The sequence below is a fragment of the Bubalus kerabau genome, chromosome 1 (assembly GCF_029407905.1).
Source record: "Bubalus kerabau isolate K-KA32 ecotype Philippines breed swamp buffalo chromosome 1, PCC_UOA_SB_1v2, whole genome shotgun sequence".
Taxonomy (NCBI): Eukaryota; Metazoa; Chordata; class Mammalia; order Artiodactyla; family Bovidae; genus Bubalus; species Bubalus kerabau.
The window spans coordinates 93,904,592-93,922,956 of NC_073624.1; the positions used below are offsets into that span (position 1 = coordinate 93,904,592).

At 47.1% G+C, this 18,365-nt stretch overlaps 1 protein-coding gene and 1 pseudogene across 2 annotated transcripts in view; one reads left to right on the top strand and one right to left on the bottom strand.

Moving 5' to 3' along the window:
• Positions 1-16,772, bottom strand: part of POU6F1 (POU class 6 homeobox 1) — a 28,843-nt gene extending 12,071 nt beyond the window's left edge. Inside the window, exons 1-4 of one of the 2 annotated variants that reach the window (XM_055583671.1) lie at positions 16,497-16,772; positions 6,493-6,586; positions 4,745-4,940; positions 60-181 (exon numbers count right to left, since the gene is read on the bottom strand). In XM_055583671.1, coding sequence (XP_055439646.1) covers positions 60-181; positions 4,745-4,940; positions 6,493-6,540 — 366 coding nt within the window. In that variant the 5' untranslated portion in view covers positions 6,541-6,586; positions 16,497-16,772. Of the gene's footprint in view, positions 1-59; positions 182-4,744; positions 4,941-6,492; positions 9,410-16,496 lie in introns of those variants that run through there. The other variant, XM_055583674.1, reaches the window with a different exon arrangement.
• On the top strand, positions 8,179-9,316 carry LOC129651450 (swi5-dependent recombination DNA repair protein 1 homolog; annotated as a pseudogene).
• Positions 16,773-18,365: the final 1,593 nt, after the last annotated feature.

Consider the following 18,365-nt stretch of genomic DNA (forward strand, 5'->3'; position numbering starts at 1 on the left):
TATCCCATGCCTTGCTCTTGCCCACTGCCCTCTGTCTAGCTCCCTGGGGTGGCCCTTACCTGGGGGGCAGCTTGTACAGCCAGTGGCGTCAGGGTCTGTGATGCCTGAGGCTGGCATGGAGCTTGGCTGAAGGTGGCAACGGCAGGGGCAGGGCTCGAAGGCATCCCCGGAAGTGACTTCACTTCATGCAGCATTGGGAGAGAGAGGGACAAGGAGTGAACCTGGCGGAGTGGGACGACTCTCAGGGCCGCACTGCATTTCTGCACAACCCGAGGCCGATCTCTGGTCTTGCCTGGCCCAAAGAGGGAGTTTCCCCAAAGTTACTGGTAGTGAGCATGGGAGGCTGCAAAGCCCTATGCCAGACCTGGAAGGTACACCACCCTCATCACACATGCAGATGAAGAAAATGCAGACCCAGGCACAGCTGGGTATCAGCCTGTCATCTGGCTTGGTAGGATGGTAGGACCTATCACATAACCAGCAGTAGAAATGAACATGTGTCAGGGAGAGAAGGTGCCAAAATCAATGGGATTGATTGGCTCATCCAGCAACTGGATCAATGGTCACTCTACCCCCAGGCTACTTTGGGGATGCAGTGTTGGCTCAGGGAAGGGGCAGGATTTCTGCAGGGTGAAGCCTAGGAAGTGACATGTCAGGGCCACACTCAGGATCCTGGGGCTCTCCAGGCCAGATAACTTTTCTCTGCCGTTCCTTGAGGTCTGAAGTCTGATGAGCAGCTTTTAGGAGGTTCTAAAGGAGCTTCCCTGGAGAAGGCAATGGCACTCCATTCCACTACTCTTGCCTGGAAAACCTCATGGACGGAGGAGTCTGGTGGGCTGCAGTCCATGGGGGTCGCTAAGAGTCGGACACAACTGAGTGACTTCACTTTCACTTTTCACTTTCATGCATTGGAGAAGGCAATGGCAACCCACTCCAGTGTTCTTGCCTGGAGAATCCCAGGGACAAGGGAGCCTGGTGGGCTGCCATCTATGGGGTCGCACAGAGTTGGACACGACTGAAGTGACTTAGCAGCAGCAGCAGTAGCAAAGGAGCTTCCCATGAATTGTAGCTTTTCAACCAAGTGAGAGCTTCCTCTCACTACCTGGAGTTAGTTAGGTAGGGACCCCTAGCAGAAAAATTCTTCAAAGTCACATAACAATATGGAGAAGGGTTATTTAATATATAGTGAGACATTACAGGGAGTCTAGGTGTTGGGGGTTAGACCAGATGAGTGGCTTCTTAATGCTGGCTGGGCATAGGTTTCCACACCCTATTCTAGGCCAACTGAGTCAGAATGTCCAGGAGTGGAGCCCGGGAACCTCACCTCTCTCTCTCTTTCTTTTAAGCTCCCTTGTGATACACACGGACAAAATGGGAACCACTGAACTACAGAACCTTCCAAGCCTGCATTCCCAGCTCTTGTTTTAATCTGGAAAGGCACCAACCTAAGCCAGGACTATTCACAGTATACAATTTAAAAATCCAGATTGCTTCAAGGATGAAAGAGACAAGCAACCACAAAAACCATATAAAATACCAAAGAAAACCAAAGGGCAGATTTATGTCCACTGTGAAGGGGAAATATATTTCTAACTGTTGAAAAAAAAATCAGAGAAGATAAGGATAATCTGGACCTCTGAGAATTCAAAAAATATTTCACTTGACAAAGTGTCATTGCAATGCAGAGGATGCGGGCTCAACCCCTGGTTGGGAAACTAAGATTCCAAGTGCTGTGGAGACACTAAGCCCAGGCACTGCAGTTACTGAACCCGTGTGCCATAACTAGAGACTCCATGCACCACAGTGAAGGAAAACGAAGCTCCAACGTCCTGCAACTGAGACCCAACACAACCAAATAAATAAATAAAAACAAGCAACAATACCAGCTATCGTTTATTTTTAAGTGTGATGAAACCTATAAAGGAAACTGAGGAAATGGACATGTAACAAGCATGAGTGAAGAAAGCTTACCACCTGAAGAAGTCAGTCATTTCATTAGGATACGTTTCCAGAGTGGGACTATGGGGCCTAGGATTCACCTACATTTAGGTTTTTGGTTTTTGCTTCCTGCTAGACTGCTTTTCAGGAAGACGGAACCAGTCTGCGGAACCATCAACAAGGTACCTGTTTCTCCACAGCACCAGCCTGTTTGGATTTTATCATGATTTCTTTTTCTGGCTTCAGAGGCACAGATGGTACCTCTTGGCCGACTACTTTTCCTCTCATTGATAGCGAGGTTTTGTGTGTTTTTCCATGTAATGATGTCCTACTGTGTAAACAATTCATTTCTCTTCAAAAGGAATTTGAGTGGACTACACCTCAAAGAAAAATAGAATTAAAGGGCCATTCAAAGCAGCTGTTTATGACAATGAAAAAACCAGGGAGTTTGATAATAGCCAAAGCCAAAATCAGTGAGTGAATCTGTTAATAAAGGACACAGAATATGAAATAATATGGTGGTAGGTGTCATACTACCTAGCCTGTCCTCAGGGACCACACGTATAAAAATATGTATGTGTGACAAGGTCTGGGGAATGGAGTAGCACAAATCACTAGATTCTTTTTTCATCTGGAAAAAGTTTCCTATTACTTAGTTTTAAGAGGAAACCCTTCTCAATATTTAATATGCAGAAACATTCTATCAAAGCTACAATTTAAGCTGACAACTTCTTAGGAATTACTACCAACATACCTCCCCTACCTGCTTGACCATGACTAAAATTCCTTTACAAAGAGGACTTTAATGAAAGGCTTAATTAGATAAACTTCTGGAAGAAGATGCACACTACCATGAACACTCATGCCAAGATGTAAATTACTGGTTTTGGTTCCATTTCTGAGAGTACGTTTTGGGTAAGGAATAGAATTAAGGCACTAGAGGAAATGAGATACAGAAGATGGGTAAAAAGGTTAAAAAGAAAGGGAAGTGCTGTGGGGGGCTTCCCTGGCGGTTCAGTGGTAAAGAATCTACCTGCAGTGCAGGAGCCACAGGAGACCCCGTGTTTAATCCCTGGGTCGGGAAGATCCCCTGGAGGAGGGCATGGCAACCCACTCCAGTATTCTTGCCTGGAGAATCCCATGGACAGAGGAGCCTGGTAGGCTACAGTCCATAGGGTCACAAAGAGTTGGACATGACTAAAGCAACTTCACACACACACACACACACACACACACACAAGAACTGTGGACAAACCTGGAAAACCTCCCAGATTTCCTGAAAAGGGGCTCCAACCCCACAATGGAAAGGAATGGAAAGGGTAGCCGAGATGGAGAATCCTTGTTTTTCCTGCCTGCTCACCAGGACACTGGCCCAGGACACTTCCTCAACAAGGAAGCAGAACATTGCCAGGCTAGGGAAAATGGTCATGTGTCTTATCATTCCCTTACTCAAAAGGAGAAAAAATAAAATACCAGGGTCCCAAATGGATCTATATACTGATTTGCAAGTACAGCAAGGGAGGTGAGATCTTGAAGTGTTTTTGCCTGTTTTCTGTTATTTTTGCTCTCTTCATGGCTCTTCCTCTTTGCCCACCCCACCTCCCCTAACCAGATCACCAATCTAGGGAAGCAGTGAAGTTCAGCAGAAGGCAAGGAGAGATGAACCATGGCTTTCTGGGGGAACTGGCAAAGGAGGCCCCAGGCTTTCTGCAAAAAGAGATGTCTATTCTGCAAGGTGTTAATGAGGAAAGTCAATGAAAGGGTACCCTGTGCCCAGAAAGCAGTGCCTACATCCAGTGCCAGCTTTTAGAACAGCCTGGCCGTCTCACAGCTGTACTGCAGGGTCATTAGGGGACACAGTGTGAGTCAATCAGCCACATCCATTCCCCATGCAGGAGAATCAAACTCATGCCCTAAAGTCACCTTTGGAGAAAAACAGCCCAGATAAGCCCACCAGGCTAGACATGTGTCAGTCTAGCCAGGAGTGAGAAGCTGTGATTCTACAAGGCCCTCCCTAACCCACATTCTTAGCCCAATGTGGGTAAGATGCCATTCCATCCCCAGCTCCTGGCACCTCCCAGCTCTACCATAAAAGGTACTGATTTGCAAGGGCTGGTAGTACCCTAAAGGTTAAGTCCTCTCTGCCTTGAGCCTGAGGGTCTGGTTTAGACCTGGGAGTCTTCTCCGAGGTTTACTCAATCCCCTTGGTGTGGATGTGAAGTTACGGCAAATTCTGAACAAAAAATACAAAGAGATCAAAAAACCCAACTGCCACTTTTGAAGAGCTTAGAGCAAAAGCAGAGGACTGTGCATGCCCCCTGCACACACCACCTAAGGGATGGGCAAAATACCTAAGCCACCCCTTCAGCCTGACCCCTGGACACATCCCTACCTTCACCCCATGTAAGGAACAAGCTGGTCCTCCCTCAGGGAGCGAGCAAGCAAGGGAACCTGTTACTTGTTCTCGCTTCCCTCTGCTTGTAGCAGGGGCCCCAGGAAAGCCTTGTCTGAAAGTAAAGAAAATGCAATCCCCTCAGCTGAGCCCCACCACTCTCCTCCCACCTCACCCTGACCCATCCCAGTTTAGGTCTGTAAATAACTGAAAATGGTCCCTCATTCCAAAAATTGAGGAGTGGCCTAGGAGCTGAACAGCAGCACAGGCTGTGACCAGAGGCCTGCCCAGTGGATAGGAAGACAACACCCACCTAAAGCCACCTAGCCCCCTGGGATTCATGCTGGCTCCCCAGGGGGAACACGGGAAGGGATTCAGGTGGAGCAATGGCCCCTGGGAGCAGTGGCCTCGTACCAGTTGCCTCCACGGAGGAGTCTGGGTTGTCTGGGCCAGCTTCACCAGCAGCTTCACCAGCTTCAGCAGGGCCTCCACTCTGGGAGCCCTCCGTGCCCACAGCCTCCAGCGCTTTGCCCTCCTCCTCAGCAGGGATCTGGGCATCCACTCCAACCTCCAGAACTCGGATGGTCTCATGGCCTGACATCACGATGACCTGTGAACAGAGGAGAGGGGAAGAGGCTGATAGAGCCTCCGGGGAGCCAGAGCTCTAGGTGTGACTGAGGCAAAGAGGACGGAGTATCTCAGATTGCAGACCTCCTGTCCTGAGGACTGTGTGCTCTGTGAGAACCCCCAGAGCCTGGAGCTCCCTGATTCCAGGGAAGGAAGTGCTAGGAGAGAGCAGGCCCTGGTGACAGGGGGAAGGGTCTAACACAAGCTAGAAAAAGTCCCACTGAGTGAAACCACTTGAAGACATTTCTATTTGCTCTCTCTCTTGCTCTCAGTTCAGGGACTGGTAAATGGCCTCACTCACAACCTTGCCAGGATGTCTTCTTGGCTGCTAGGATACTGGAGTGTAGTTTCGATGACCCCTAACACAGGACCCACAGCTTCAGCTGGGACAAGACAGGAATCCCTCTGCATGTCCCTCTAAACATTACAGGAATGGAAAATGAATGCTCCAGGATGCTGAGGAACTTCTGAAGTTCATGGTTCCTTAATGTCCAAAACCCTGAGGTTAGAGGTCATGATTTCCTTGCAAGCTAACTTCTTGAAGCAAGAGGGTCAGGAATTCTGAAGGCACAGCCTGTCGCTGGCCCTCCTGGACTGGAGCTTTGTACCCTGTAGACCTGCGGCTCCAGCGTGCCATCTGGTGTGTGCATGCTCTAACCTTGCACCTCCTCGAGAGGAGCCCCTGTGCCCAGCGATGCGGGTGGCCCCTGGGCCTCCTTGGAACACTGGGTCTTCCTTCCTGCTCAGCCAGCTTAGTGCTTTACCTCCAGCACTGACATGCTTCCACTTGGGTCTTTCAAGAATCAGAGACACCCTGTACATTAAAAAGCTCTGTATCAGGCCTTCCCTGCGATTCTCCTGGGGCCAAAGCCACTCCCACAACACACTCCTTGGGACTGAAAACTGGATCCAGCCAGAGACTCTGTTGGAAAAAAGCAGCTATGTGACCCATCAGGGGAGTATGGGTGAAATAACCTTCCCGAGCAGTTTCCTTTCTGACTCAAACCTGACTATGAGAAACTTTACTCCAATTACATTTTAAGAGATGTTAATCTTTTTTTCTCCTTTTAAAAATGCATAAAAAATACATAAGGGAATTCCCTGGTGGTCCAGTTGTTAGGACTTGGTACTCTCATGGCCAGGGGCCTGGGTTGGATTCCTGGTTGGGAGATTAAGATTCTGCAAGCTACAGGTATGGCCAATTTTTAAAAAAATTTACATAAGTAATAAAAGGTCATTGAAGGAAAAATTAGAAAATGATATATAACCAAGAAAAATAAATAAGTTCCCTGATATCCAAATCTTTCCCCATATTAACTTATACATATCTCACTTTTTAAAGTCACCACTAAAGTCCCCAAACCCAGCCCCTGAAAAATCCTAGCTGGCAACCACATCTGGATGGGTCAAGTGACCACGAACGTTGGTAAGGAACAGACAACAAGGCGCTTTATGGAGTTTTCCTCCTTGCCCACACCCCTCCGTCCATCACCCTCCCCCTCCCCACCCCCACCTCTTCCTGCTCCAAAAGATACCTGCTCATTGACAGTCAGAGATGAGTCTGGCCCGGCTCCAGGATCCATGGTCACTTGTCAGGATGGGGTGGGGGCTGGCCCACACCTACACATTCTGCAGGGTGAGATGAGATGGGAAAAGCAAAGGCTGATGTGACAATGTTAAGACAATTTCCATATCATCTCAGAAAGTCAGAAGTAGAATGGTAGGAAGAGAGAGAAGCTAAGTTCTCTCAGGTATGTGTAGAAGTGAAGGAAATAGGATTCTAAGGATTTTAAAATTAAAACGTCTGACTTCCTGCAGCACCCTAGGACAACCTACACTCAGGAGGAGCCAGGGTAACAGGAGGAATGGGGGGGCCAGACGTCTATCCCTGGGAGTTCCCCAGTCCAGTGGGAAAGAGCAGAGCCAGCAGAGCCCAAAGTGACTTTGACCCAGACACTCAGAACCAGACACAAGTAAGGAGCACTCTGGGTATCAGAGCAATTCTCAGGGGAGGGGTCTGAGCAGACGTCCCCCGGAAGAGATGGCAAAGATAGGAATAAATTGAAACAGTTGTCTCAGACTTTAATGCGCCTGGAACACATTAAAACTGCAGACTCCCCCACCCCGATTTTCCAGACCAAACATCTCCAGGGAGTCTGATTCAGTAGGTGGGTCCCTCAGGGGTTTCTGTGGCAGTGGCCCAAGAAGCACGCTGGCCTTTAACGTGGGAGGCAGGACAACATACCAGATGGAGCAGCTGCCGCATGCAGTGAGGAGAGAAGACCTCACAAGAACAAACGGTCTGGCTGGAGCCACGAACCAGTCACAAGAAATAAAGGTAATGACTAGGACGACCAGTTTTAGGCACTGAAACAGAGAAGAAGCAACTAACATTTTTATTCCGAGTGCCCACTGTGCTAAGCATTTTATGGAATACTAATTCACGTACTACTCATGCCAGCTGGGGTATGGGAACATTAGCATCACCATGTTATACGTGAGGACACTCAGCTCGGAGAAGTGTTCTAGATTCCTCACCTTTCTCTTCCTCCTCCTTTTCTACCTCTGGGTTTGTTTCATTGGGCTTCCTTTTGTTGTTGTCATTTGATTAATTGAGGTAAAATTCACATGACATCAAATTAAATGTACCACTCGATGGACTTCAGTACATTTATAGTACCCTTACAGTGTTGGCTCCGGAGCATTTTCATCCTCCAAAAGGAAATTCCATGCCCATTAGCGGTTACTCCCTTTTCTTGCCCGTGGCAACCATGAATCTGCTTTCTCTCTTTGGATTTGCCTGTTCTCAGTATTTCATATGGGCTTTCCTGATGACTCAGATGGTAAAGAATCTGCCTACAGTGCAGAGACCTGGGTTCAGTTCCTGGGTTGGGAAGATTCCCTGGAGAAGGGAATGGCTACCCACCCACTCCAGTATTCTTCCCTGGAGAATTCTATGGACAGAGGAGCCTAGCGGGCTACAGTCCATGGTCATAATGACTCAGACACAACTGAGAGACTAACACTAATATTTCATATATTAATAAATGGAATCATTTGATATGGAGTCTTTTTTGTGTCTGGTTTCTTTTACTTTGCAGAATATTTTCAAGGTTTATCTGTAGCATGTATCGGCACTGCATTTCTTTACACAGCTGGATAAAATTTCATCGTATAGACTCTTTCACTCTCCAGGGAAGACAGAGGCACAGGTAAACCAAGACTTCATTTCCAAGATGGAAAGTCCATCAGACTCAGCTGTGACTTTACCCAGCACTCTGCATGTCTGTGCCAATCCACCACCTCCCCATACGAATAGTTCAAGAACACAACCTATGAGTGCAACACTTAAAGGGCGATTAAGGAAAACAAGATCTTCATTTAATTCTCATAGATAAATGGAGTGGTAAAGCATCTCAAAGTCGAGAATGAAAAAAACAATCAGATCTTTTCAGAGAAGACAGGATCCTTAGCAAAAGAAAAACTGTTTGGAATTTCAAGAAAATTTTAAACACACAGTGAGTTAGAAGAAAGTTTATATTTGAAAAATACTTTAAAGAATATTGATGCAGGACTTCCCTGGTGATCCATTGATTAAGACTCTGCACTTCCAGTCTGGGGTTGCAGGGAGAGACAGGTGCAGGTTGGATCCCTGGTCAAGGAACTAAGATCCCACATGCCACACGGTGCGACCAAAAACAAAAAATGGTGCTGCTAACTCGCGTCAGTCGTGTCCGACTCTGTGCAACCCTAGAGACGGCAGCCCACCAGGCTCCCCCGTCCCTGGGATTCTCCAGGCAAGAACACTGGAGTGGGTTGCCATTTTCTTCTCCAATGCATGAAAGTGAAAAGTGAAAGAGAAGTCGCTCAGTCGTCTCCGACTCTTAGCGACCCCGTGGACTGCAGCCTACCAGGCTCTTCCGTCCATGGGATTTTCCAGGCAAGAGTACTGGAGTGGGTTGCATGTGAATCTAAATCACTGGATATTGGGTTATGCAAGGTCCTCCAAAATGATTTTGTGAATGAGAATATTTCCAAACAAGGATTAAATGAAGAAAAAGCCAAATCCGCCAAATCCGTGAAGGAGATTCCAGAGAACTTCAGAGGGTAAAACTAGTCAAAATGTATCACTCAAAGAACGACCTGTCCCAGTTACAAATGTTAATAAGGAAGCAAAGACACTGTAGCTAGATGTTGCTTTGTGAGGGGCAATCAAACAAGTCCCCAAAGGACAAGAAACTGAACCTCACCCAGTTGATAGATCACTGTGGGTAAGATGATAAATTGCTCCAGTGTAACAGAAATGAAGATGAATTCATAAGAGTTTCATTCATAATTCTTTCTCCAGAGAATCTCTGAGAATGACAACATAATAAAAAAGATACTTGTGCATTTTAAAGAGAAGGTATAAGCCACTAGAGCTTAGAGAAAGGTATCCTGATGAACACCAATTAATGAAGCTTGTTATTATCCAAATATAAAACAAGTTCTAAAACAAGGTTTCAGTATTTTGGAGAAATCTGCCAAAGGAAACATTTAAATAAATATGTGAAAAATTTAAATAGCGATTAAAAAATAATTTGGACAATTTTGGAAGTCAGTTTTAATACATTGTTCTGTTAATTGTGGTAAAAAAAATTTTTTTTACTGTAAATGTTAAAAAGCGGTCCAACCTTATAAATGTCTAAACTTAAATGGGTCTAAAAATGCCGGCCTCTCTTATTTTATGACTCTTGTTTCCATCCACTTATCACATATTTCCATCTGGATAGTCTAGCACATAATTAAACTCATATGTAAAAAAAAAAATCCCACGGTATGGATATGCCATATTTTGTTTATTCAATCATCCGCTGTTGGATATTTTGGTTGTTTCTACCTTTCTGCTACTGCGAATATTGCATCTATGAGTCTTTGTATACGAGTTTTTGTTGGAACACCTGTTTTCAATTTGGGGGTATATACCTAGGAGTGCAACTGCTGGCTGACCCCAGGGGTTTTAGGGGTTTCACTCCAGTGACTGTAGTAAATAGCACATCTGGATGGCCTGCCTCCTTTGAGCTCATGATGTCATGCAGTGTCCACAGTCTGACAGCAATGAAGAGAGACGATCACCTGTCAGTTTTGAGAGAAGGGGCTCCTATGACTACCCCAGGAGTAGAACCCCGGTGCATACATAGATCACAGCAGAGCTGCTTTGGTTAAAGCTGGGACAGGAGCCAGTGCCCAGCCACAGCATGCCCCTTTGCCTTATTTCTTCAGTGAGTTGAGTTTGAAAAATACCTGAATCAAACCTGGCAAGGCTAACAGATGGCTCACTTGTCCCTGGCTTTCCTGTGCCTGCATCTAAAAACACAGGCAGCCTCAGGAGGATAAACAGCAGGTCCTGAGGCATTTGTCTCCAACCCAAAAATCCAGAGGTCCAGGATCATCCAGGACTCTCAGTGGCAGAAATACTGAGTTAGAGGACCTGGTTCTATTTATCATTCTCCTTTGGGAACTGCATTGGGCTTAAGGTAATCTTCCAAGACACCCAGGAGGACCAATGAAGTCTAAAACAAATCAGAACCCCCTAGAATAGCCTGAGATCCTATAAGAAAAATCCTGAAATGCTTTGTCCTTTGTTTATTCAACAAATACTTCAGTGGCCACTATGTGCTGGGCACTGGGATACAGTGGGGGGAAAAGCACGTTCTCCAGCTTTATTAAGGAGTCAACAGTCTAATATGGGCATCGAGGAAATAAAAAGATAACGACAATATAGTGTGTTTAAGTGTAATGGTGGATGAATAGAGGGTGGCAGAAGATACACTGAAGGGATATCTAATGCACTTTTATATGGTCCTTTGCCCCTTGTTCCAGGGTGGCATGTGTTTCAGACATAAAATTTGATAGTACATGAAGCATCTTGTGACATGTAGAGGAAAATGGAATTTGTTGTATGAGATTCAGACTTTTAATGCAGACTCATCTCTGTGATTTTAATCACTTTATATATACTTAATGTGGTTGAGGTTTCCAACAGGTAAAGTACCTCTCACTATAGTCATTTGGGGGGGTGGAGAGTATTCTGCATGGATTAAAGGAATGAATGGAATGAGTTTCACTGGTATTTAACTGAAAGTCACATTTGTTATGGGAAATTACCTTTCAAATTTTTGACATAATCCTCTCACATGAGATTGTTTGTTGACATCAGCATCTCCAGCTCTACATCACTTCTATATTTAAATTGTGCACCAACTTACCTCCTGCAGGGCTGCCATCTAAAAAGGTCACAAGGACAGGAAGCAGGAAGCAGGAGATTAGTACAGACTGGTAGTTGGAGTTGAGCCGGATCATCCAGACAAGGATGGTTTCCTGAGGTGGTCTCACCCAGCCTGTCAGCCACCAGCTGAGACCTCACCTGGGAACTTCAGACTCATATAATCCAACTACCTACTGATTGCTTACAAGATCTTATACTTAACATATTCAAAATCAAACTCCTGATTTGCACCCCAAACCAGCTCCACCTGCCTGCAGCCTTCCCCATCTCAGCAAATGGCAGCTTCATCCTTCCATAGATGCTCAGGTTGAAAACCTTGCTGTCATCCTTGCCTTTGCTCTTATATTTCCATCTATATTGATTTCTTCAAATCCTGTTGGCTCTCCCTTCCAGTGCACCCAGAATCCCTCCACTTCTTATGACTTCCATCATGGTCCATGCAGTTGTACCTGATGCAAAGGAACACAAGATGACATCCCCTCTCGCATGCAAGCATCATCTGCTCTGTTCTTAAACCATCAATCTTCAGGTGGGTTGCTACAGCTTTCAAGTTTTCATTTGCTTGATGGATTTTCTGTATGTTCTCCCACCCTTCTCCATTTCTGGCCCCAGGACATAGATTTCCCTTCCCATCTGCTGAAAAGTAATCATTATTAATGATTAATAAAAATACTATTAATGATTAATAAAAAACTGTTAATCATTATTAATAGTTTGTTGGTCCTGGGATAAATGATAATGGAACAGAAGATTTAAAAAAAGTATGTGTGTGTATAATTGAGTCACTTTGCTGTACAGTGGAAATTAATACAACATTATAAATCAACTATACTTCAAATTAAAAATAAATTTAAAAAATAGTTTATTGGGACCCAGCTGCTTTATGCATAGTACTACACTGAGCATTCTTTGGAGACAGACTTTAGGGTTCACAATCTCAGCTTTGATATTCCCTAGCTGTGGGACTTCAGGCAAATTATTTAACCTCTCCGCCTCAGTTTCCTCATCTGTAAAATGAGAGTAATAGCACCTACTTCATAGGGCTATTGTGAAGACTGAATACGTTAATGCACATTAAAAAGTGTAGATCAACGACTGGCACATAGTAAGTGCTCAGAGGATGGTAGCTATTATAAAAATTTACATATTCTCCAGGCAAGAACACTGGAGTGGGTAGCCATTCCCTTCTCCAGGGTATCTTCCTGACTCGGATATTGAATCTGGGTCTCCTACACTGCAGGCAGATTCTTTACCATCTCAGCCACCAAGGAAGCCCTTACATATATTATCTCATTTAAATTTAGTACAGCAGTTAGGAACCTAGGTGGTGCCTCAGTTACCATATTTGAAACGGGAATAACTAGGCATTGTAGCAAATTGTGTCAGGGTTCAATAAATATGAACTGTTAACTATTATTCAATTTTGACACCAGCCCCATGAGGCCACAGAGTAAACACATAGTAAAGCTTGACCACCTGTGTGACAAGTGGGCAGATTGCTTCCGTTTTTTTCAGGGATAAATAATAAGAGAGCTTATCTTTGAATTACTGTATAAAGCACAAATAACAATTAGCTATTACAATCCCCATTTTTATTGAAGAGTAAGTTGATGATCAAAGAGAGATAATGGAATAGGCTTAGGAGAAAAACCTAAATTAAATCCCAGCTTGGTCATGAAATAGCTGTGCCATCCTGGGCAAATGACTGAATCTCTTTGAAGTTTAAGTTCCTTATCTTTAAAATGCTGATTAAATGGGCAAGCTTTATGGGGTTGTTATAATGGTGATAGGAGATTAGGGCTTCCCTGGTGGCTCAGACAGTGAAGAATCAGCCAGCAATGCGGGAGACCCAGGTTCAATCCCTGGATCAGGAAGATCCCCTGGAGAAGGGCATGGCAACCCACTCCAGTATTCTTGCCTGGAGAATTCTATGGACAGAGGAGCCTAGTGGACTGCAGTCCATGGGGTAGCAAAGAGTAGGACACGACTGAGCGACTAACACTTTCACTTTTTCATGAGATCGTGCAAGTAAAATGCTTAACATTGTATTCTTACGATGATCCCCATCTTTATCTATAGGAAAATGGAGGTGGAGAGAGGTCAGGTGATTTGCCCAAGGGCACAGTCCATGACCTTTAAACTTCAAGGTCACATCACCTGCCCCAGATTTCTATTCTCCTGACACCACACTAAGCCTTCATTCAGGAAATGGGAAGAAGGCTGATGGGGGCTGCTCTGGCCCCCAAGGATCAGGACACACTGGAAAGCGGAAGCTCTCAATTCTGCTCCAAATTGTTTCAGTGGTTAAGACTCCGAGCTTCCAACACAGGGAGTGTGGGTTCAATCCCTGTTCAGGGAACTAAGATCCCACATGCCTTGCGGTGTGGCCAAGAAATAAAAACAGGCTTCCCTGGTGGCTCAGATGGTAAAGAATCTGACTGCAATGTAGGAGACCTGGGTTTGATCCCTGGGTCAGGAAGGTCCCCTGGAGAAGGGAATGGCTACCCACTCCAGTATTCTTGCCTGCAGAACTCCATGGACAGAGAAGCCTGGTGGGCTGCAGTCCACGGGGTTACAGAGAGTCGGACATGACTGAGCAACTAACACTTTCACTTTGGGGCTTCCCTGGTGGCTCAGACGGTAAAGAATCTGCTTGCAATGTAGGAGACCCAGATTTGATTCCTGGGTTGGGAAGATCCCCTGGAGAAGGGAATGGCAACCCACTCCAGTATCCTTGCTTGGGAAATCCTTTATGGACAGAGGAGCCTCGTGGGCTACAGTCCATGGGGTCACAAAGAGTTGGACATGACTGAGCGACTAACACTAATCAATTTACTTCTCTCAACCCCAATTCATGGACAGAGATAAATGACTTGCCAAGCTATTGGTAGACTAGCTAGCCACACACATGGGCCAGAAGGAGAGAAAAGGGCAAAAGACAGGACAGTAGTGAACAAACTTACTTCTTTCCCAACCAACCACTTGTAAATTTTAGACATATATACTCAAACAGTAAAGACTTGTTTTATAAAGACACATTTAGATTTATTTTCTCCTCCTGCACCCACCCCCCCATCCCCTTGTACCCAAACTTGATTCATCCCTGGCAGGGTGAATAGAAGGGATAAATGTGAAAAATAACAAAAAGTATGTTCCCCTGCTAGACTTTAAGGACCAAGAAAGCATATTCACTTACCATTATATCCCAGAGCCTCATAAAATTCCTGGTACACAACAGAGGTTAATGAATATGAGCTGAAAACATAAATTATGATATCAGATCATACCCTTTAGTCTCCTCATATTTCCTACCTTTTCCTCAAAATACATAGCCTATTTCAAATTTCATGCCTTCATTTTCAATACTAGGGCTACTTAAAAATAATTTCAAAGAAGTAGTATTAAGTTCTTAAGAAACCTGGTCACACTCACCCCTTCCTAATGTGCCAGTTCAGCTCCTCATTCCCAAGTCTTCCTTCATTTGGCCAGTTTCTCCCGAGTCCCATTCTCTCTGTGGCCTCATTGACCCTCATTTTGACACAGAAAGAGCTTGGGGTTTAAAGGCAGAAGACTCAGATTGAATATCCCTTCTGTTTAAGGTAACACCTCACAGCCTGTTTCCTTATCTGTGAAATGGGGCTAAATTCCAGTGCCCACTTCATGGGCTATTGTTAAATCATTAACATTTATGTAAAGCTTTTGGAACAGGGCCTGGCACACGTAATTGCTTTAAGTTGAAGTAAAGCACTGTTCTTAATTGTAAAGTGTTATGAAAAACATGTAAGATTACTACTACGACTTTACAGTGAGCAAATCTTGGGGAGGGGAGATATGATCTTGTCCCATGTTCCTTCATAATGCAAAGACTCCTTAGAAAAGCAAATTTCTTCTGAGTCATCTCTTAATTGCTAGGTAGTACTTCCAAGAAGAGAATAACCCATCTCCTCTCTCTCGTGCGCGCGCTCTCTCTCTCTCTCTCACACACACACACACACACACACAAATCACTCTATATTATCTTGTTTTTTTCATATTTATGATCTGCCTATCCCCATCTCCATCCCACCCATCAGACTGAAATTAAAACTCCAAGACAGGGCAAATTCTGTCTGTATTGTTCAGAGTTGGCACAGGGTGGATTTTTTTGTCGCCCTAATGAACAAATAAATGAAGGTCTACAGCAGATATGCAAAGAAATACAAGATCACAGAAATAACACTCTGAGAAGCTGGACTTCAATCAAAACAAAATACATGGAATTATTCCTCAGAAGGCCCTGCTGGTCAACGGTGGCTGCCTTGGATTACCAAGAAAACGGAGGTGGGAAGTATGTTCATGAACAATTGAAGACCAGCCTTCTACTTTGGGATCAAGGAATTTGAAAGACCAGATCCCAGCTCTCCGCGAAGAGCTTCTTTCCACTAGTCCAGGCAGGCTTCACAACCGCGTTTTATTTTTCCCCACAGCCGGCTGCAGAGGCTTGCGAAGATTTGGGGGTTCCAATGACAAATGAGTAGGGGACCTCAACGCGAAAGTGGAGGTGCTTGCAAGGCGCCCTGCGGCTCCCTTGGCCTTGCCAGGTGAGGATGTCCAGGGAGCACATAGCGGGTGCATTATGATGACTATTTATTAATAATAATATTGTTATTAAATATTTATGAAGTGCTTGTGCTCGGCTAGACGGTGACCCTCCCATCACTCTCCCATCCTTCCAGCAGCACCAGGTCCCTAACCCCGAGTCCCACCAGTCCTCCCGGTGTATGGTGGTTGGAGAGAATTGTGACAGGTGGCTCTGGCCGCCTCATTTGACCTTGACTGCTGGGAACCCAGGCGTCCGGGTTCTCCAGTGAGGCGACAATCCTTTCGCGGTCGCCACGGGGGCTGGGTAAAGAACGTCCCCGTGGTCCGTACCCAACCTGGACTCCCGGAGCAGAAATGGGGAGGGGCCAGGTCCAAGCTCCCCACGGGGTCCACCTGGCGGCCGCCCCCTCCTCCCCTCGGTCCCCGCGGGCCGGCAGGAAGGCTAGGGCGCGGCCCCCGGGGTCTCCGGCCTCCCGCGAGCGGCCACACGCCATTCAGCTCCCGGAGCTCCTCGCCGCCCCGGCCCAACATCCCGGCGCCCCGGCCCCGCGGCATTTTTTTTCTCTTTATCATAAATATATAAATTATGCTAATTACGGGCATTGCATATTAACCAAACCCGAAACCTCCCCTGCCCGGCCCCCTCCCCCTCTGTGCAAACCCCTCCCCGCCCCGGACCCCGCTACTTACCGGAGCCCGAGCCCGAGCTGCCTTCGCCCCGGGTGCCCGGCGGCTACCGATTAGAGATTCATCTCACAGCTCGGGCCAGGGGGCCGGGGGCCGGGGCCCGGGGGCCGGGGCAGCCGCCACCCGCAGACAAAGAAGCCAGTGCGGCTTGGCTGGGCTCGGCTCGGCCCGGGAGCCGGTCGGGACCCGCCGCCGCCCCCGGGCCCCCAGCCCGGGCTGGCCAGAGCCGAAAAGGACTCGGCGGGCTGCGCTGGGCGGAGGGGGGACGGCTGGGAAGCGAGAAGGGGAAGCAGGGTGGGTGGGGGGGCGGTCAGGTATATATATATATTTTTTTTCTTCCTTTCCCCCCTTCCACGGCCCCCCCTTTTCCCTCCCCCCCCTCGTTTTTTTCCCTCCTTCTGCTACTTGGATTTTTTTAGCTGCTGCGTCATGAGCATAATTTATGCAAAGAGCTTTGCCGCATGCTGCACCGCGCGCGCCAGCCGCCGGGGGCGGCGGGCTGGGCGGGCCGGCAGGGAAGGGAGGGGATCTGGGGAACCGAGAACGAGCGATGGTGGGGGCACCCCAGACCCTTGCCACCCCCGCTCTCAGAGGCCCCACAGACTAGCTCCCCGGACTGGAGTGGAAAGTCGATGGGGCGGGTCACGCAGCCCCGCTCCGAGGAGCATCCTGAGGTCGTTTCATTTTGGAAGGTGCGAGAGTGGAGAGCACAGAAGTCCAAACTGGGGACCCTATGCCACATTCCCGTCAGCCTAGGGTTGGGGTGGTAACTCCCAGCGGCCGCCCTGTCCTCTCTAGCTTGGTTAGTTGCCCTGCTCAACGTTGAAAGTCAAGTTCGTGTCCATTCCCAAGTCCCAGGCCGGGCCCCCACTGTGAGAAAAGGGAGGGAACTCAGCCAGACCAAAACCACCGCCCAACCAACCTCCGGAGCAGCTGTGGCCGAGCTCCATCTCACCCGGGGGTAGCGGGGTGGGGAGGTGGGAGGCGTGGGGGCCTGGACCCGAAAGCCCCCATATACACACCTCAATAGCAGCTGTCTAGAGACTAGCTTGCCTGCTTTCTTGACCAAGTAGATGGGGAAATGTAAAAAAATAGACAAAGTTCTGTGGCATGGAGCAAAAAAAAAACAAACAAACCCAGCGTTGTGCTTTGGTGGTGGTGATGTCGGGAAGGGTTTGGTTTAAGAGGCTCCTGAAGGTGGGGAAAGGGGAAGGGATAGAAAGAGGCACTGTTTGAGGCTGAGGGAAAACGGACCGAGACGTTGTTGGCAAATAAAAGAGGAAGGAGTTGGAAGAACAAAGGGGAAGAGAAAGAATGAGGGAAGAATTGGGGAGGAGGGAGGCTTTGTAAATCCAGCGACTGTGGGTCCCAGCTTTGAGACCTAGAGACAGCCTGCCGTCAGCCTGGGCTGCTTGCCCTCAGCCTGGGCTGCTTGCCCTCTGTCCCGCCATCTACTGCCCGCTGCCCGCCCCCCGCCCCCCGCCCCCGATTTGGTGGCTTATCTTTTGATGAGGTAAGCATAAACGAGTTAGAGGTAATGTGAGGAGAATGGAAGTGGAGCCCTCAGCCCACCGGAGACTGTTCACCGCCCCCCGCCCCCGCTCCATGGATGGACACTGAAAGGCAGGGGAGAAGAGGAGAGGGGAGCAGCACCAGGTGGTAGATCATCTCTACACACTTTTCCAGAACCTTACCTGCACTTGGCAGATCTATGAGTAACCCATGGATTCCAAGTTAGGATATTGAGGGTTTAGCCCCTACCCTTCCACTAACAGTTCAGGCAGGTAATTTAACTTCATTACTTACTTTTCTATTATCATTACTTCACGGGATCAAGAAGTTTAACTGTGTGAGCTTGTATGTGAAAGAACC